The sequence below is a fragment of the Wolffia australiana genome, chromosome 2, assembly GCF_029677425.1.
Source record: "Wolffia australiana isolate 7733 chromosome 2, ASM2967742v1".
In the NCBI taxonomy this organism is placed as follows: Eukaryota; Viridiplantae; Streptophyta; class Magnoliopsida; order Alismatales; family Araceae; genus Wolffia; species Wolffia australiana.
The window spans coordinates 26,292,899-26,310,250 of record NC_135836.1 but is presented as its reverse complement, the minus strand read 5'-3'; the positions used below and the strand labels follow the sequence as shown (position 1 = coordinate 26,310,250).

The 17,352-nt window shown below is 45.5% G+C and overlaps 3 protein-coding genes across 7 annotated transcripts; 1 reads left to right on the top strand and 2 right to left on the bottom strand.

Moving 5' to 3' along the window:
- Positions 1–5,444: 5,444 nt before the first annotated feature.
- REV (Homeobox-leucine zipper family protein / lipid-binding START domain-containing protein) lies at positions 5,445–10,462 on the bottom strand. Its single transcript, XM_078571758.1, has 18 exons — positions 9,657–10,462; positions 9,414–9,573; positions 9,201–9,286; positions 9,026–9,116; positions 8,843–8,938; positions 8,655–8,768; positions 8,471–8,554; positions 8,011–8,166; positions 7,871–7,945; positions 7,676–7,782; positions 7,395–7,557; positions 6,986–7,174; positions 6,804–6,884; positions 6,593–6,730; positions 6,188–6,513; positions 5,996–6,104; positions 5,769–5,918; positions 5,445–5,680 (listed from the first exon to the last, which is right to left on the bottom strand). The coding sequence occupies exons 1-18, from the start codon at positions 9,881–9,883 to the stop codon at positions 5,534–5,536; spliced, it is 2,499 nt and encodes an 832-aa protein (XP_078427884.1). The 5' UTR covers positions 9,884–10,462; the 3' UTR covers positions 5,445–5,533.
- A 380-nt stretch (positions 10,463–10,842) lies between these two features.
- DCP2 (decapping 2) lies at positions 10,843–15,119 on the top strand. 3 transcript variants are annotated; one of them, XM_078571763.1, is made up of 9 exons: positions 10,843–11,026; positions 12,228–12,379; positions 12,687–12,814; positions 12,981–13,079; positions 13,227–13,379; positions 13,453–13,556; positions 13,687–13,757; positions 13,851–14,042; positions 14,145–15,119. In XM_078571763.1, exons 1-8 carry the CDS (start codon positions 10,944–10,946, stop codon positions 14,024–14,026), a joined length of 966 nt encoding a protein of 321 aa, XP_078427889.1. In that variant the 5' UTR covers positions 10,843–10,943; the 3' UTR covers positions 14,027–14,042; positions 14,145–15,119. The 3 variants fall into 3 exon arrangements, with proteins under 3 accessions (XP_078427889.1, XP_078427890.1, XP_078427888.1); XM_078571764.1 differs by having other exon boundaries at positions 14,140–15,119; XM_078571762.1 differs by lacking the exon at positions 14,145–15,119 and having other exon boundaries at positions 13,851–14,122.
- LOC144700278 (double-stranded RNA-binding protein 6-like) lies at positions 13,615–16,707 on the bottom strand. Of its 3 annotated transcripts, XM_078571760.1 has the most exons (3): positions 16,057–16,700; positions 14,798–15,017; positions 13,615–14,722 (listed from the first exon to the last, which is right to left on the bottom strand). In XM_078571760.1, the coding sequence occupies exons 1-3, from the start codon at positions 16,300–16,302 to the stop codon at positions 14,130–14,132; spliced, it is 1,059 nt and encodes a 352-aa protein (XP_078427886.1). In that variant the 5' UTR covers positions 16,303–16,700; the 3' UTR covers positions 13,615–14,129. The 3 variants fall into 3 exon arrangements, with proteins under 3 accessions (XP_078427886.1, XP_078427885.1, XP_078427887.1); XM_078571759.1 differs by having other exon boundaries at positions 13,615–15,017; positions 16,057–16,707; XM_078571761.1 differs by lacking the exon at positions 16,057–16,700 and adding an exon at positions 15,189–16,038 and having other exon boundaries at positions 13,615–15,017.
- Between the last annotated feature and the right edge of the window lie 645 nt (positions 16,708–17,352).

Here is a 17,352-nt window from a genome sequence, read left to right as displayed (position 1 = left end):
CGGCAGCCGACAAGATCACGGTAGGCGGGTGGGGTGCATGTGGCCGGACTGATCGCGAGTGTCCTAGAAAAGCTCGAGCGGTAGGACTAGGCGTGGGTGGCGAGTGAAGCACATGCATCTGGCCCGGAAGTGAGTGGCTGGCAAAGGGAAGGCTGTCAGGCGAAGTGAGGGCAGCTGAACGGCGACGGCGGCAGCTAGGGTTCCTAGGGGAATCCCTTCAATGCAAGGATATTTTCATAATTATGCCAAATTACTAGGAAAATAGTAAATAAAATAAGATAAACTAGTTCTATTATATTTCTGACTAAATCAAATTTGTAATAAAGCCGTGTTTGGGCTCCATCAAAGTGTTGACTGAAGGGCCAATTTTTTTGTTATGACTAATCATTTAATACTCTATCCCATCAGGTTGCGGTCATAAAATCTTATATTTCGTTCTGTCCCTCAACCTATGCTCCACTTGCCAAAAATATAAAAGGTCATAGCATGTATTAGAAAAAATTAAAAATCAATAACTCTTTATAAGTCTAAAAAAGGGATGCATTTTGAACTTGAAATGAACCTTCCTCCATGCATGTGCTGGCTCCATAACTGAAAGTGTTGCTCACTGCTACGCCTAGTGGGTTCTTCTAGTGGGTCGCTATGACGGTGTGCTTGCTTGAGAGTGAATGCTCATTGGTCGTGTTGTTGAAGTACAAGCATGCCTGGTTTGTATACTGTTATGCTCGTTGGCCACTGACGTATTTCCTTCACACATTGTCCTTTGTTGCTTATTCCTCCTCTTTTTTCTATCTTCTTATGAGGATGTGTATGTTAAGCCCATACTTTCCAATAAATAATGATTTTATGCTATTATCTCTAATAAATAATCACTAAGCAAGTCATGTAAAATTTGGAGGGGGAATGTAGAAATAATCGCTCTGTAAGTCATGTAAAATGTAATTTTTTCCTTATAATGAATCTAATATGAGACATACTAATGCCAAAATAGTATTAATGCATAAAGAGTCTTAAAATATTTTTGATTCTTTAATAACTATTTTACCACTTGGACTCAAATTTGCTTGTCATAAAGAAACACATTCATCAAAAAAATTTATGTCCTTGATGTCGCAAGTTTGAGGAGTAGTAACACAATTGCAACATGAATTACCTTGGTTGATGGCTAGTTGTAAACCATCCAAGGATTTATACGGATATGTTTCAAAACATTTCCCTAAAGACCACCTACTATCTCTCCTTGTTGTATCTATTAAAACGGTAATACGATCAACCATCGTGATTACTGTTTTATGTGTTTTAAAATTCATATGAATATGTAAGTTTAAGACAAGTGTTTAAAGTTAATTAATTCCATGGTATTATCTTTTTGTAATTCACTTACCATTGCTCATGCCCTTGTAATTTAGTATAAATATTGCACTTGAATAATGCTGCATAGGATTGGTATTGATGAATACCGAACAAAATATTGAATCTGCAATTTACAAGGGCATGAAAAGTTGGATTGGTATTGATGAACTTGTGGTCAGTATAAGCCTATCATGAAAAGTTTTTCATTAACAAAATGGATTAATGTTTGTTAAAGCTATTTTGAAATAAAAATTTTTAGAGGATAGAAGATGAATGACAAATAAGGGCTACAAATGGAGGAGATGGACTTTATGGCTGTTCAAACTTTCATGTGTCCATCCATACTTCTCCTTGACTTTCATTTGCCCACGTTTTCCTATCATCACCGTTCTTTCATCAACTTAGTATAGTTATCTTTTCTTTATGAAGAATGGACTGGATGATAAAAGTGACTCACTCCCTCTCTCAAGCTCTCTCTCTATTTCTCTGTTGATATGGCTCACTCATTTGCCTATATCCATTGTTGCGGCTAGCGACTCAGTATGATGACATGATTACCTCTCTCTTTTCCTCCCTCGAAGTCTCCTTCCCTTGATATCTCTCTCTCTCTCTCTCTCTCTCTCTCTCTCTCTCGTGTACGACATATTCTACGGCAGGCCAACAAATATACTTTTATGCACCTTACCCGTAGATAAGGCCTGTTCTATCTTCTTAATGCTTCATACTCTCGCGTTCCCTTTGGAAATTTAGGCTAAATATTGTGCTGTAAGAGGGAGGACGGAGGAAGTTTTTGCTGGAAGTTACACTCTTTCTTTTTACTTGGTACCGCTATTGTCCTTTGACCGATTTAACATTTCTTGCCCCTCTAGACCTCCATTTTTGAACTCTCCTTTCGATCACGTGATCACCAAGTACTCCTTGCAGTTCATTCTTCATAGTTCTCCCTACTCAGCTCGATCTCATTCTTGACTTATCGCTCATTTATGTTGGGTTACGTGCCTTGGTTCAACCATGGAAAACATGATTCCATGATGCGAAAGTGTGTTAATCGATTAAAATCAATCTTTGAAAGCGTACATCACATGTACCTTGACCTGCTATGTTTGAGATTGTTCCGAAGCCATTCACATGTCCGGCCTCTAGAAGTATCCATGCGATCACTTAGTGCTTGGATCTCGACCTCCTCTTCTTCAACTCCTCTTTAAAATTTTGAATATTTTCTCAACATGAAGACACTCTCCTTGGTTGAGTGGCGAAAAGATTAGATTGGAGAAAGGGAGGCTTTCAATTTTGGCTGGCCAAGGTGCTTGAAATGAGTGCATGTTCCTTATTACTATTTTTTTTCTCAAAGACGCCATAAATAAAATGTATTCACCAATGCCCCTAAGAGCTGATGCGTGTGACCCTCGAGGCCCATGTATCATTCTAGTTAATAACTTTAGGGGCCCAATAACCTTTATTGGCCAACCTTATTAATTAACTATGTAAATATATAGATTAATTAACTAGGATAGATTTAACCCAATCGATAAATTAAGTTTCAAGCCTGTGGGGTGCCAATCTACAACTTGTGCTCTAGAAGATATAGAGTAGTGTTTCAACTCTCTCATGGAACCTTTACCGTCGTTGGTTATCGTATATGTGTAAGTAGACATAGGGTATGGTTGACTGACAAACCGTAATCAATCAATCGATGGATACTCATGCTTAACAGGGATCATTGGACAATGCCTTCTCCAATATCCTCACTACATGGCCAGGGATTTGCTGCATTGTCTTCCTTGAGCCAATCTCCTCTTATACCAAGGGTGGACGATCTAGTATTGACCACTCAATCATCTTTGTGAGTTTCATATTACATTCAAGCTATGACTTGTTTGAATCTCATGATTAGAGGGTAGTAAATTGTAGTCAAAATGTAGTCATCTATCCACGAGATGTCCTTGGTGTCTCAAGTCAATGAATCACTTATATAACTGTGTCATGAATAAACCTGATTGACATTTAGTGAACCCTTAATGAACTCTTTCTCCAAAGAGCACCCACTATCTATCCTTAGTGTCACCACACTAATACCCATAGGATCATCTATACTTATTGTATAAGTAGGATCATGTAGTGCTATTCTATCGGGATAATTTGATGTTCGCCTCAACTATCCATCGAATAAGAATATTTGGAATACATGTTTAAAGGTTAGTGATCATTGTATTATGATCTCATCATAATTCATTATTTCATTGCACATATTTATGGACTTCACTATAGACATCACTCTAGGATAATAATAAACGTAATATTTTATTAAATGAATTTTAGTAAACATGGTGGTGTGATTATCTTGAAAGCCACATAATATCCATTAGTTTAAAACATTTTTGGTAGCATTTCCCCACTCATCCTTTCCTATCGATTATTTCGTCGACTATTGTTGGGGTGGGCCTTCTTACAAATTCATGTATGTTCATTTTATATCATTTATGGATGACATGCAACTATTGCGCCTGAGATATTCACAATTTGGAAGGGTGTAGTTGTGAAAGAATGTTCTCTTATGAGCGACGACAAAAAAGAGTCTTTTGACCATGGCTTTTGCTCATTTTGCAGAAATTCTCCTGATAGTGACTAGGAACTATTTCCAGCAGACTGTCAGTATACATCAAATCTGTTTATGTCGCTCTCTCTCCCTTCATCTCTCTATCTCTCTCTTACCTTCTCATTGTCCCCACTCTCCTGTCACTTTTGCTATTTCTTGCCCTCCCAGTCTTTCACTTTCCCCACTCTTTCCATGTTCTTTAGCTGTGCTCATTTCTCCACATTTTCTGTGCGTGACTTTTAATCATAAATCATTTATCACCATGTATATATGACTAATCACGGCAACATCGTCTCCCAGTTATCCTTCCACTAGTGAGGACACTTCTGGATGACACATTTAAACTAAACAGATGACTATCCTCTCTGTATCATCCAATCCTCTATCTGTCACGCAATTCAAAGGTTTTAGACACATTTTAATTAAATATATACTTTTTATAACCCTATTCTTAAATCGTAAATTACTATTTAAATATTTAGTCATTTCAAATTATATAGTTTTGAAAATTTGATAGAAATCTAATCACCGCATGCAATTGAGTTATTGATTGGATGATTATTATTAGGTAACTTGGATGATATTTCAGGGAACTATTATTAGGTAATTTGAAACAAGGTACATTTCCCCCCTCCACCCCATACTATCATCATACATTTATTCATATACTTGATTTATTGAAATGGTTTCTCTCTCGAAATAGGTAAACTCAAACTAATCCGGTAGGTCGGAGGAGGCACTAGCATTGACTAGGAATGACAGTTTCAGTCTGGGTATTTACTTTTGGCAAATACCTCTACCTATACCTAAACTTTTGCATAGTCTTTGTTCGGTCAGGGTTTGGTAAAACCTACAAGTTTGGCCACATGCCTCTGAAAAATATCATATTAAAAGTTGAAGAATCAAAGAAAAATTTAGGCTAAAATACAAATTAAAATATTTAAATAAACAGCTCTACTAAGTAAAGTTTTTGTCATTTATTCACAAGAGAATCAAAGACAGAACTGTATTTAAATATTTTAATTGTGAAAAATTTTATATATTTATATTTGAATTTATGTATTTACATATTTATATGTTTACATAGTCATAGATTTACATATTTACATATTCATAGATTGCCATATTTATATATTTAAATATTTAGGTATTTACACAATTACATAACTAGGTGTTAACATTTTTGTTAAAATTATGTATTTGCATAGTTACATATTCATGTGATTTGTGTATTTTTATTATTTTCGTATTTGTATACTCATGTGATTTTCACATTATCGTCATTTGTGTATGGTGTTTATGTTGCGTTCATAATAACAACGATTTTTTGTTTCTGTTATTTGCGTATTTATCTAATTTTCGTATATACGTATCTATGTGTTTGTTACTTGGGTATATATGTGAAGTTTTTTGTAAAGATTAAATGTAAATTTATATTTTTCCTATTGGTCTCGCAGGGTAAGACAGATTTTTTTTCTGAAGAAAGACGACGAGATGAAGAAAAAAAAATCCGAGACAGTTTTTTTCCAGGTTTTAGTTTCCAGGCAATCATTCCACAGGCGCGATCTGACAGTATATTGAGCATCAGAGGAAGGTCCAGTTGATGAAGGAGAAGGCAAGGCAGTGCTCTGACCCGTTCTCGGCCAGCACCTTCCACGCGGCGGCGCGTTCGTACGCCACGCGGCGGCCCATCCCCGACGCGCAAACCCCACCGGGAAGGCTCGCGTGGCCCTGCCATGCAAACCGTCAAACGTCAAGGAAGAGACAACGACGAGTAATTTGTCCATCCATCTCAGAGGAAGGTCGTTTTCTAATCTACCTGTTGCATTAGCTTTGTGAACTCGGCGAGGAGAGCTCTGCTGCTTTGCTCGTCGAATATCCTGTCCAGGGTGATGTCCTGCAGCGCCACCAGCGTCGTCTCCAGCAAGTCCAGCCCTGCCTGGTTGGCGAACGTGAACACTGGCATAGCCTGAGGAAGGAATCAAAGATCAAGATCGAGCATCACAGTGATTGACCTGATGAGAAAGTGGAGAAGAGCACACGAACAGTCAAGGAGCAGCAGAGGATGGCGTCCTCGTGATGCCATAGCATCTTGAGCAAGGACTCCCCCATTTCGCCGCTGCCGGGGCACAGAATATCAGCCCCTGTGTAGAAGCTGCTGTCCCAAAAAGAAGCCATGGTCAAGACTCAAGAGAAGAGCCTAGCGGAAAGAACTAAGAGCAGAGAGTGCTTTGTTGCCTGTAGCTCCGACAGATCCAATGGGCGAGAGTAGAGGCTTCCGGCGACCCCGGCGCGAGCTTGTGAGCAGGCTTGGAGCCGACCCAGGAAGAGCTTATCACCATGGAGATCCTCTGCACCGAAGAGACAATACCACGCACGTACTGCCGGGCCATGGCCGCGACGTTATCCAAGAGTCTCTCCTCGTAAGGGAACTGGAAGGCGATCAAGAGAACGGAGCGGGCGCTCTCAGCGGCGGCGTCGTTCTCCTTGGAAGCGCCGCTGCCGCCGCCGCCGCCGCTGTCGTCGAGAACCGAGGCTGAATCCAGCGTGCCGTTGGAGGATGGCTGGATGAAATTGACGAAGAGTTGATTGAGATAATTGAGTTGATTGAACAAGAGGGTTGGGAATTCGATATGGGCTTACATTTTTGAGGTCCAAGGGAATGACCCGGAAGCCGGAAGGCAAGAGAGGAGCATCGTCTTGGAAAGACTCGTCAATGGGGGCGAAAATCAGCTGGCAGCAAGAGCCTCTCACCGATTTCTCGTCGATTCCACTGCAAACCTGAGACCAGAGAAGAGGAAGAACAATTAATAACGTCATAGCGTTTCATATTGATCGTACGGCATGCGCGTGCCTGTAAAAGGTGCACGTCCAGACAAGAGCCGGAGCTTTCCACAGTGCGGGCTTGGGATTCTAGTTTGACCACCTCGAGAAACTGTAAAGAAAGGAAACAAACAAGAAAGACGACGTCAGTTCCTCAAAATTTGGGATTTTGCTCTGTCCAGGTGAAAATGAGACGGTGGGTCGAGAGAAAACCTCTTCGTTCTCCACGGTATAGGCGAGGGGCATGATGACCTGGTTCCCAGTGAATTTCAAAGGCCTCGTCTCCGGATAGAGGAGAGATCCAGCTTTCATTGACGAGGCAGTTAAAGCATCGACGTTGTAGTCCGCCCACTCCGATCGATGCTCTCTCAGAAAACGAAAGAGAAGTTCGGGAGGGACATTCTGTTCAATTCAGATATGTTTGGTCATTTAGTTCGAAGCATCAAACCTCGAATGAAATGGCTAGAATCTTTAAAAAAAGAGATCAAACGAACAACAATTTTTTTCGCTCAAAAGATCGGTCAGCCTATCATCACCAGAATTTGTGAAATGACCAACAAAAAGAAAAAAAACGATGCAAACTTCTAGCAGTGTTGGAGGGTATTTTGAGACAGCAAGTTACTTGTAGAAGCATTGACGCTTTGGCACACAGAACCCCACCGACCGTAGGGCAAGCAGTACGACCTTTGTTCGGCCTTGTCATGATCACAACGTCTTCGGCCCCATCACCGGCAATTAACGACCATCCATCGTCAACAAACCCGTTAATGGCGTCGTTAAAACCTCTGAAAAATAAGGGATCATTAGAAAATTACAAGTATTTAACCGAATATGATACGCTTCAAATTGAACAACTCTTTCGCATCGAGTTGGCCAGTTACGTCGAGTAAAAAGAAATCCCACCTTCCTAATCTCTGACTAAATGATCTCATAACTGCCGGTCGTCTACCGACAGCATAAGAAGCTTCGCCGCTGCTTTCCTGAGCGATTTGTCTGATATGGTGCATTGCCTTCAACATTCCATATAGATTATAAATAATGAGAATAAAAAAATAAACAGACGTCCCTAAAGACGTCAACAACAAATCAGTGACTTACAGCAGTCGTCATTTTCTGGGCAACAACTTTAGACGACACGTAAAGAGGTCGCAAAACTTCAGGTACGCTCCAAGGCTATAACATACGGATAATCAGAACACAAACGATTATAAAAAAAGGAGCAACATGGACCGACGTACCTCCAGATCGAGATGATCCACGATATGGACTATTGAACTGCCTCCATCGCATGGTCGTATGAGAAAACCACTTGGGAGCATCTCTGCCCTCACAAACTGATGAGCTGTTGACGCAGATGGGCCAACCCCAGACCCGCTTAACGATCTTTCACACACCTTCCAAATGATGAAACCGATACATCAGAGAAAGTAGGAAATAGCACGAGTAGCTAATATTCTACGCAACTTAACATATTTCATCTCACAATTTTTTTAATCTGTCAATAGATAAACTAAAGGAAGCGAGGAATCCACAGCACGGAGAGAAGAAAATCAGGCAAAACCCAGGATCCCTCCAAAAATCAATTATCCGTCGTCCAAATTACAGTTTGCCGGCAGTTGTGTGATTAGATTGGGGTAACCATGAACAATGATGAGGAGAAACAACTCAATGTTCTTTGATTCTAGTGGCAGGCCTTACCGCAATACTTCCGTCCTCTAATGTTGTTGTGTATCGTAGCGTCCAGAAGTCACGAGCCGGAGCAATGGTAGTTGGAGCGTACATCTGATAGGCAGCAGATATAGTCGACGACAGAATCGCAATGTTAGTGCAAAAATGATACCCAGAAAAATAATTCAAAAGAGTACAAAGATTGAGCACCCACCTGCATGTAGACCAATTCGATCGTTCCACCGGTCGCAGTCGGAAACAATGTGAAAACTTCTAGCTTTCTGCAGTCACTGAACCAAGAAGGGCGATCTTTCAGGGCCTCTGCAATCTGCAACAAGGAAAGCAATCACTCTTGAGCACTGTGCACAGGAAAAAAATATATGATTTTTTAAAAAATAACACCTTCGAAGGTTCCAAGTTGACTAGACCACAGGCACGTGCCGCCACTCCCCGGCTACTGTGAGAAATGGCAACCATCCCAATCGAATCCGGACCAGGCTGTTTGATGATAATGTCTAAGTAACATCATATTGAGAGCAGTCGAACGATAGGTTTGAAGCTAAAGTACGAGATAATCGACGGAACCTTCATCCCGGGCATCTGGACCCAATCGACAGCAGTCCCCGTAGCCTTTGAGAGGAACTCTGCCATGGTTTCCTCCGCGATGGACAAGAGTCTGGAATTTCAAACATGATATGATAAAATTATGAGAACTATGGCCAATAAACGACAGGCATTAACACAAGTGAAACGTGCTTACCCAGCGGGATCACTGGTATCCTTTGGGGAAGGTTGAGGAATTGTTACAGCTGATTCGCAGCTGGTGTCAGTCTTAGTAAGCGACGCCTGTACATGGCCAGAAACAAATGACCAGTCTTAGTAAGCGCAATGAACAGTCAACGGGAGATGCTTCGAAAGAATAATGTAGTTGAGATAATTAAACATAGCACAATCGATCGAGATGAAGACATACATTTTGCAACTGCTGGCGCATGACGGCGTTTTCAAGCACCAAACGGGACACCTGTTTCTGAAGCCGGTCGTTCTCTTCCATCAGAAGCTTGTTCATGGCCGTCAGTTTTCGATTGACGGCCTGCAACCGCGAAGTCTCTTTCTTTTGCTTGTCGCGGCACCTGAAATTCACAAATGCATCCCTCAAAACATCAAGCTACGGAGTAGAAATCAAGCAACGGAGAAGTAAAAAATGGATGCCTACCTCCTGTTCTGGAACCATACTTTGATCTGTCTGGGTTCGATGTTGGAGAGAATAGGATGCTCTCTGATCAGCTGCTGACGGCGCACGGAGCTCGGCTTAGGGCATTCGTCGTACGCGCGCTCCAGCGCCTCGATCTGCTCTGCGGTGTATCGCACGTATTTGCTACCGTCCACGGGTTTATCGATGCCAACTCCCACGCCATTCCGAAGGGCAACCGCGGCCGCCATACCGACGCTCTAGAGAAGCCCTCTTCTCAAAAACAACTCTTTTCACTTCAGCAGTCTCCTCCGGGCATCTCTCTCAACGAGGGTTTCTTTCTAGACTCGAGCTTCTCCGGACGCCGAAGACGATCAATCTCCTAAACCATTCTTCCTAATCCGCAGGAGAGCGGGGCGCTAGTTCTTCAATCGGCCTCTGGTTCAAGGACGGGAAGAAGAGAAGGGAAAGGCAGCTCCCCCCGGCATCGAGAAGCGAGACGGGAGACCGTCGTTGAATTGGGACAGGACTAGAGGATCGGAGAGCAGGGGGCAGCTAATGATGACGACAAAGGGCGAGCAACCTCCTCCTCCATTCAGGGGAAGACCGGGCAGCAGAAGTCGCAGCAAAGCAGGCCGAAAAAAGCGGGCCGCGACGACGACGACGACGACGACGAAGGGGGAGCGTAGGCATCGCTAGGCTTTCTTTTCTTTATGGGGGGGGGCGGCGACTGCCAGTCGCGGTGTCGCTCTCCCAATCCTGCCGAGCGCTGACAGCCCAGGCCTTCTTTAAACAAAGCCGTAGCCCCCGCCAACGGAGCGATTTCTGGGCTGCCATCTCCCCACAGTGGCCAGATTCTACCTCAAGGGACGGGACGTCTTTTAAGGCGACGACGCCTCGATAATAACCAATCATTTTGTTTGACACTGAGTAATTGAAGGCGCTGTCGAGGGTGTTCCGGCGGTACTGCGTATCGCGGGGGGCTTCTGACGTGACAGATAGTGATGCGGGGAGCGCGACGGTCCAGCCTGGTCACTGTCCGGTCGCGGTCAAGCTCTTTAATTAATGGACGTGGGCGTGCCTACTCCGCCTTGTTCCCCGTACAGTGACCCTCGCCTTTTAGCCCACCCCCCGGTAACCTGCCCCTCCTTTTAACGTGGTCCGCTTTTCTTTTTGGATAAATGGATTATGCAGACTTATTTACTGAATTAATTTATTCTTGAAAAAAAAAGGGGAGAAAGAGCACTTCTCCCCTGTTCTCGAGTGCGCGACTGCGCGATTCGAAACCAAGGGCTCCCCTCCGTCTTCGCCATGGCGGGGCTTCCCCGTTCGTCCAGCGCGCCGTCCAGGAACAACGTGCCGCCGCCTCAGGAACTCCTCGACGATCTCTGCAGGTTTCTTCCCCCGTCCTCGATTTCTCCGGATTTCGTTTTTCTTCTTCTGCTTCGTTGTCTGCGCGAGATTTTTTTACCGGATTGGCCTGTGGGGGATCCTTTGAGTGCTTTCGCGCGTTGCTGTCCTTGCGCGGAACAGACTCTAGCGCTCTGGAGGAGACCGCGACCCCCCCCGTAGTTATCCGTTTTTTAGAGAAATGGATGATTTTAAAATTTGAAACCACTTTCAACGAAAAGCATGCGAAATTCTTTCCCTATCCGGCACGCATTTCTATCGAACGCAATTCGAAGAATACCGAATGCGAAAGTTTTAGAATAATTTTCACAATTTATTTACGGGGTTCTGGTTTGATTAGAATCGGGAGAATGTATGTCGGAACTATGCCTGCTGAAGTTTACGCCATTCGACTGGGACTTTTATTCTGCAATGAGTTGTTTGAATGGTTCGAAAAACGCATAAATTTCCCCTGTAAACGCATCACACATCAAAATCTCTTCCACCTTAATCATTTCTACGCTTCTGTACAGCCCTTAAATCAGGTTAGATCCTTTGCAAAGAGTAGTTGTGGGCACGATATATTGCGTGTAGGTTGTAGCTAGGTGGTGCTGCTCTGAGTCACGTGGTGTCCGAATATCTCATACTTTTTTGTCACGTCACCTGTGCGCCTTCTTTTTCGCGAAACTACGTCACCTGTGTCTCCACACATGTGCCTTTTTGCAATGTCACCAGGGAGAGAGTATAGGCCGTCATAAATGATTGTACGATGACTGGATTAACACTATGCGAGACTACTACATTTTGAAATCCGTTTCGTATTCATGTTCTGCTGGCTGCCTCTCGGACGTTAAGTTGGATTTATCGCTTTCATGAGATCGATGTTAAATGAACATCCAATGTTCCATAAAATCTTCATTGAATCTTTCCTTGCTTTCAGTAAATTCATCTGGTAATGTATTTGGAATCTACAAACTTCCTTGAATTTATAACTGTGTTAGTTTCTGTTATCCTTGTCTTGACGAGAAACCCTCCTGTTGACAATTTGACATCACATAGTGATTTGTCGTACTTTAATTTGAACCGGAATAATTTCCAATCTACTTAAGACATTAGAAACCGTGCATCCTTTTCAGAATACATTATGCTCTGGATGGAGCTAGCTTGACTCACAAATTTATTGTCATGATGTATCGTTTATTTCAGCCGCTTTGTCCTCAATGTTCCAAAAGAAGATCTGGAATCTTTTGAGAGGATATTATTTCTCGTGGAGCAAGCGCATTGGTTTTACGAGGACAACTGTGTGGAACAGAATCCGACACTCAAGTCGCTATCTCTGAGGGAATTTACAAGTTTAAGTATCCTACGTACCTGGAAAGTTTTTTATCATATACATCTTTTCAGCAAGCGCACGGCCGCAATTTCTGATTATTTTGAGTATGCTTTCATAGTTTCTGATTATTTTGAATTATGCTTGCATAATCAGTCAAATCCCCGAAATTAGGGAAAGTTGATACGTGCTTCAATGCCACCCAAGTAGAACTACGCCAGCGATGAGCGGCTTTTCTTCATTCGTCCCGTTTCAGATCATCTCAAATACCTCTTCTTAGCTTACAGGGAGACTTTTTTTCTGCGCTCTTCATTGACGATCTTAACTCATCCCAGTGTTTCATAGCTGTGCGGCGCTCAGGCCGTACATTGCACACATTGATGACATATACAAGGATTTTACATCATACAAGTATCGTGTGCCTGTGACTGGGGCCATCATTCTAGATGAATCTTATCACAGGGTAAAATTATCAGCGGATCCTTCAAAATATTGTTCCAATTTTCGATTTGACCTCCCGCCTAATTATCCGAACTATTACTGGCCTCCCCCTTTTCGCTGTAGGAGCGTAATTAATATTGTTTCTTAGATATCAACCTCAACACGAATGTCTGTCTGTGCGCTTCTAGTGTCTTTTGGTAAAAGGATGGAAACCGGGATCAAGTTGGAGTTTTCCCCGCGGGAAAAAGAACAAAGATGAAGCGGACCATACCTGCGCCATCCGCGAGGTACTTTGTTATATTTTACAAAAGTTTGTGGGCTCTTTCTATAGCAGTTAAGGATTGTTCTCGAGTTCTTTCCACTTACCCGAGCTAGAGTTGCGACACTTTGAGGATAACGTTTGATATTTTCGAGTGCATGTCCTTGTGTCGTAGGTCCTGGAGGAAACTGGTTTCGACATATCTCAAGTCTTAAATATGGATGATCACGTTGAAGTTGTGGTCGGACAGCAAAGAGTTCGGCTCTACATTATACCAGGTGTCAAAGAAGACACGACATTTGCACCGTTAACCAAGAAGGAGATCAGCGTATTTCCCCTCACTCTACTTTCTCACCTCAAAATTATTTTCTGCTTTTGTTTGAGTCAGTGGCCGTCTGCAGGAAATTTCTTGGTTCCGTATCGATGACCTGCTACCAGCGAGCGACGACACATCGTCTCGCGGGGGAAACGGTTTGAAGCTCTACATGGTCGGCCCATTCATAGCGTAAGTGTCTCGCTTCGTTCTCTTTTTCTTATGATCTCGCGCATCAAAGAGGCCAGAATCCTAGAAAAACAAAACAAATTAAAACAGAAAAGGATCAAGTGAACAAGACATGGGTGATTTTGTCAAGCAGGCAGCTGAAGAAGTGGATCTCAGTTCATCCGCCGCCAGCCAAGTCGAAACGATCAGAAACCCCCGCGAGAGGTACTCTGCACATCTTTCTACATCCGTATCCTTCTGCTTACAAGCAGTGACTTCCAACATGGATGAACACTGAGGTATCTCTACTGTTTGAAGGGGCCACCGTGTGGAAAGCGAAGAGCGGGGGCGTGGCGGGCAGCGATGGTGCACTGCCCCGGGCGAGCTCCGGACCACAGCCGACCGTGGACAGCAGACCCGGCCGGAGCTTCAGGAACTTCCGGCTCGACGCGGCGCGCATCCTTGGAGTCTTCGACGCCGGTGTTGGCGCTTAATCTTCAGTATTTAGCAGTAACATTTTTCTCTCTAGTCCTTCCAACATCTGGAATGAAGGCTTAAGGGTAATCTATCGTAAGCTCATCTGGAATTAATCTTCATCTATCGTAAGCTCAGGGTCAGTCTATTTCGCTCTTCCGCGAGAGAGCCGGCGGCAGGTCTCGGCGGAGGAGACGGGCCGGCAAAGGCGGGCACCACCTGGCGTACGTGAATAGGAGGGGGGACGCAGACGTGCCTGGGGACGCAGATGACCGGCGGCGGCGGCGGCCGCCGGACCCCCGGCGCGGCGAAGACCGGAACCGCGTGCCGTATCGTCACCGGCGGCGCCGGCCCGCCTTGGAAGGCGGCGCAGTGGCGGAGCGGCACGTACGGCGCGGCCGCCGCGGCGGAGAATTTGAGAAGCTGCCGGGCGGCGTAGTGGCTGTCGAGGAGCGCCGGGCCGCGGGCCGGCGACGGCGGCCGCGTCCGGGGCGCCGACGTGGGCCGGATCAGCGGCAGGAATTTGGACCCGGCGGCCGGGCCCGGCGGCGGAGTCCGCCTCTCCGGCTGCACTGTGAACACCTGACGGTGGGTTTTCCCCGCCATCTTCTGCCCCAGACGGTAGTTGAGCAGCGCCCTGGCGGCCGTGATCTGCTGCTGCTCCTCGCCGTTCTCGCCGTCCGGAGCGGAGCTCCCGGCCTGCTGCTGCCTCACCACTGCGCACCAACAGCGCGAGATGATCTTCTTAGAAAACGCTACTTGGAGCAACGGGGAGAAGAAGAAGCTCTCACGTTGTTTCAAGCAATTCCAGGCGGCCATGGCGGCGTTCTTCTCCGCCTGCTTCTTGTTCTTCGCCGGTTCGCCGGTGAAGGCGATTCCGGCCAGCTCCACCGTGCCGGTGAACACGGGCAGATGGCCCAGCCCTGCTCTCACCGTTGTGTACGTCGGCAACGGCGCCCCCACTCTCTGCGCTATCTCTTGCAGCAGGTTCTTGTACACCCCCGTCTCATCCTGCATTACCCAGCTGCTAACTCAACTAATTTTTTTTAAAAAAATTCCCGTTTGTGCCCCCAGAGAAAATGAAAACGGAGAAATAGGAAGCGAAACGAGAAATTGCATTCTTAAATGGAAATTTATTGCAGGGGCCCAGGAAAGATGATGGGCATTCAAAGAGTCACCCACCCGTTCCTGTGCGGCGCATTCACACGGCCGATGTGCCCCATGTGGTGCCCATCCACCCAAAGTCATAAAACAACAACAATGGAGTCACAGACCCTTTAAGGAATAGCAGCGGAACGAGAGCAACTATGAAGACATTATCAAAGAAGAAGAGGGCCGGAGAATTTTCCCAAAGAGGATTGGATAGACATGGAATATGAGAGTGGCGCGCGGGAGACAGAGGGCAGTGGGAGCAGTGGCTGGTATTAACTGCCTCATTAGTTGGAACGTCAGCTGAAATTAAAGGGCGTTACCCACCGTCCGAGGGCAGAGCGCGATAGCTGCCCCTGCGGTTTTCTTGCCTAGACTTCACCACTAACCTTTGGTCAAATTTATGTCTTGTCGATGTCGCATTAGAGTCGCAGGGAAGACAAATACTTAAATGGATGTTGACTTTGAGCTGTAAACGTAATGAACGGCACCGATGACTAGTACTGATTCCTGCCATCTACTCAACCGATAACTGGGCATAGAATATTAATGCGGGGATGGTGGGACGACGGATGAACGTACGACGGAAATCTAAATGATTAATCTGGATTTGTGAAGGCAGTCGTCGGCTAATTTCCGTGGGCCGAAGCGATGGCAGTCCAAGTTTGGATCTTCGAAGAGGAACGGGAAGGAATTTGAACCAGTGTTCGTGCAGAAGAAAAGACTGTCATAGGGAACCTATAACAACAATATCCGATGCCTTTCCACCATTAGAAATGCGGAGCAAATCTCCTTAGTTTCCTAGATTTCCGGAGGAACCCACGACAGAGATTAAAATTCGAGCCAAGAGCACACAACGGATGCAAGAATCAGTCGACGCAAAAGGACCGAAAAAACTGACCAGAATACGTGCGGCGATGGAGTTTGACGGGCCTCGAGTGGACAGAGCGTTGAGTGCCACTTCCGCTGCCGCGTGCTCCGCCTGGCGCAGCGTCGTGCAAAAACCAGGGCTCTCGAACGTCTCCCCATTGAAGTTTACAGAGGCCTTGAATCTCGGCGCATGGTCGGGCCCCTCCCTCATGCAAGAATACGACGGCAAATTGAAGCAGCTCCGCTGAGCCAGCTCCTGAAGCTGATTCTTGTACATGATCCTCTCGCCGCACAACTTCCTCTTCCCCGCCGATCAATCAGAAACAAAGATTAGAAAAAAAAAACTGCCCCAATCGTTCGTTCCCTCTACTCTCGTGTGCCCACTTCTCCGCCCTCTTCAGGCCTCAAAACCCACATCATCGAATCAAGAACAATCGCCATTCCCGCATCGCGCACGACCCATTACTAGAATCAGGGATGTAGATCCAGCGTGCATCCGAATCAAGCAGAAGATGAGACCCACGGGGCGGCTTATCTTCTTCCTCCCGGCGGCGATCGGCGAGAACCGACGAATCGCCCTCGACGAGATACAAGGCACATTACCAGAAAACTAGGTCAAATGTTAAGCCGACTTATACCCTCGACCTTAATGCTTTCGCATCGCCAGCAAGCTACTCCCAGATGGGAACACCTGACAAACTCACCTTAGCGCCCTCTCCGCAGCGATTACTTAAGCTAAATTCACATTATTACGACCTGATATCCACTCTTAGAGAGAAGAGCAACCGACCCTAAAAGTCAAACTCGAGCTGGCCCCGTGGGCGATGTAAATGCCGGACCGTTTCCATTTATGTCGCGGTAATTAATTCCAACTTTATTAATCTTTAAAAATCGAACCACGTGGCAAGCCATTTTCGCCAATCTGGAATTCTGGATTCTGGGAGATTTCCCTCTTAAAGAAGTTCGATCTCGGTCGGCCAGAAAAACCTCCTGCCATTTTTTTAAAAAAATGGCAAGGAGGTTACCGTTACTTAGGTCCACGACAAAACAGCCCAATAAGATCGGCCCAGCCCATTATCCAAAGTGGGCCAATTTCAAGAGACTTTTCTAGCTTAGTGGGTGGTGGGGGTGGAAGAAGATCAGTGCCATCGTCAGCCTCCATTGTAGGGCGATGGTGGGGGGTGAGTCACGCCCAGGGCGGCGAGCAGGGTCGAGTGACGCGCGGTCGCTGGTGCGGGTGGGCGGGCCTCTGTTGGTCGGCCTTTTGCCGTTGGCGGGCCACTCGGGTCGGCCGGCGGTGCGAGGGGGCCAGCGAGAAAGCCTGCTC

Bases quoted from the DNA above. Each gene is read 5' to 3' on its own strand.
- REV (XM_078571758.1), bottom strand. From the start codon at position 9,883: ATGGCGGCCGCGGTTGCCCTTCGGAATGGCGTGGGAGTTGGCATCGAT. The intron at 9,574-9,656 runs GTAGGCATCCAT...TGTGAATTTCAG, and splicing joins GTATGGTTCCAGAACAGGAG to GTGCCGCGACAAGCAAAAGA. The intron at 6,885-6,985 runs GTTTTCTCTCGA...CTTTCTTTACAG, and splicing joins ATACCGTGGAGAACGAAGAG to TTTCTCGAGGTGGTCAAACT.
- DCP2 (XM_078571763.1), top strand. From the start codon at position 10,944: ATGGCGGGGCTTCCCCGTTCGTCCAGCGCGCCGTCCAGGAACAACGTG. The intron at 12,815-12,980 runs GTAAAATTATCA...GTGCGCTTCTAG, and splicing joins TAGATGAATCTTATCACAGG to TGTCTTTTGGTAAAAGGATG. The intron at 13,557-13,686 runs GTAAGTGTCTCG...TTTGTCAAGCAG, and splicing joins ATGGTCGGCCCATTCATAGC to GCAGCTGAAGAAGTGGATCT.
- LOC144700278 (XM_078571759.1), bottom strand. From the start codon at position 16,302: ATGTACAAGAATCAGCTTCAGGAGCTGGCTCAGCGGAGCTGCTTCAAT. The intron at 15,018-16,056 runs GTCAGTTTTTTC...TGGGTAATGCAG, and splicing joins CCATCGCCGCACGTATTCTG to GATGAGACGGGGGTGTACAA.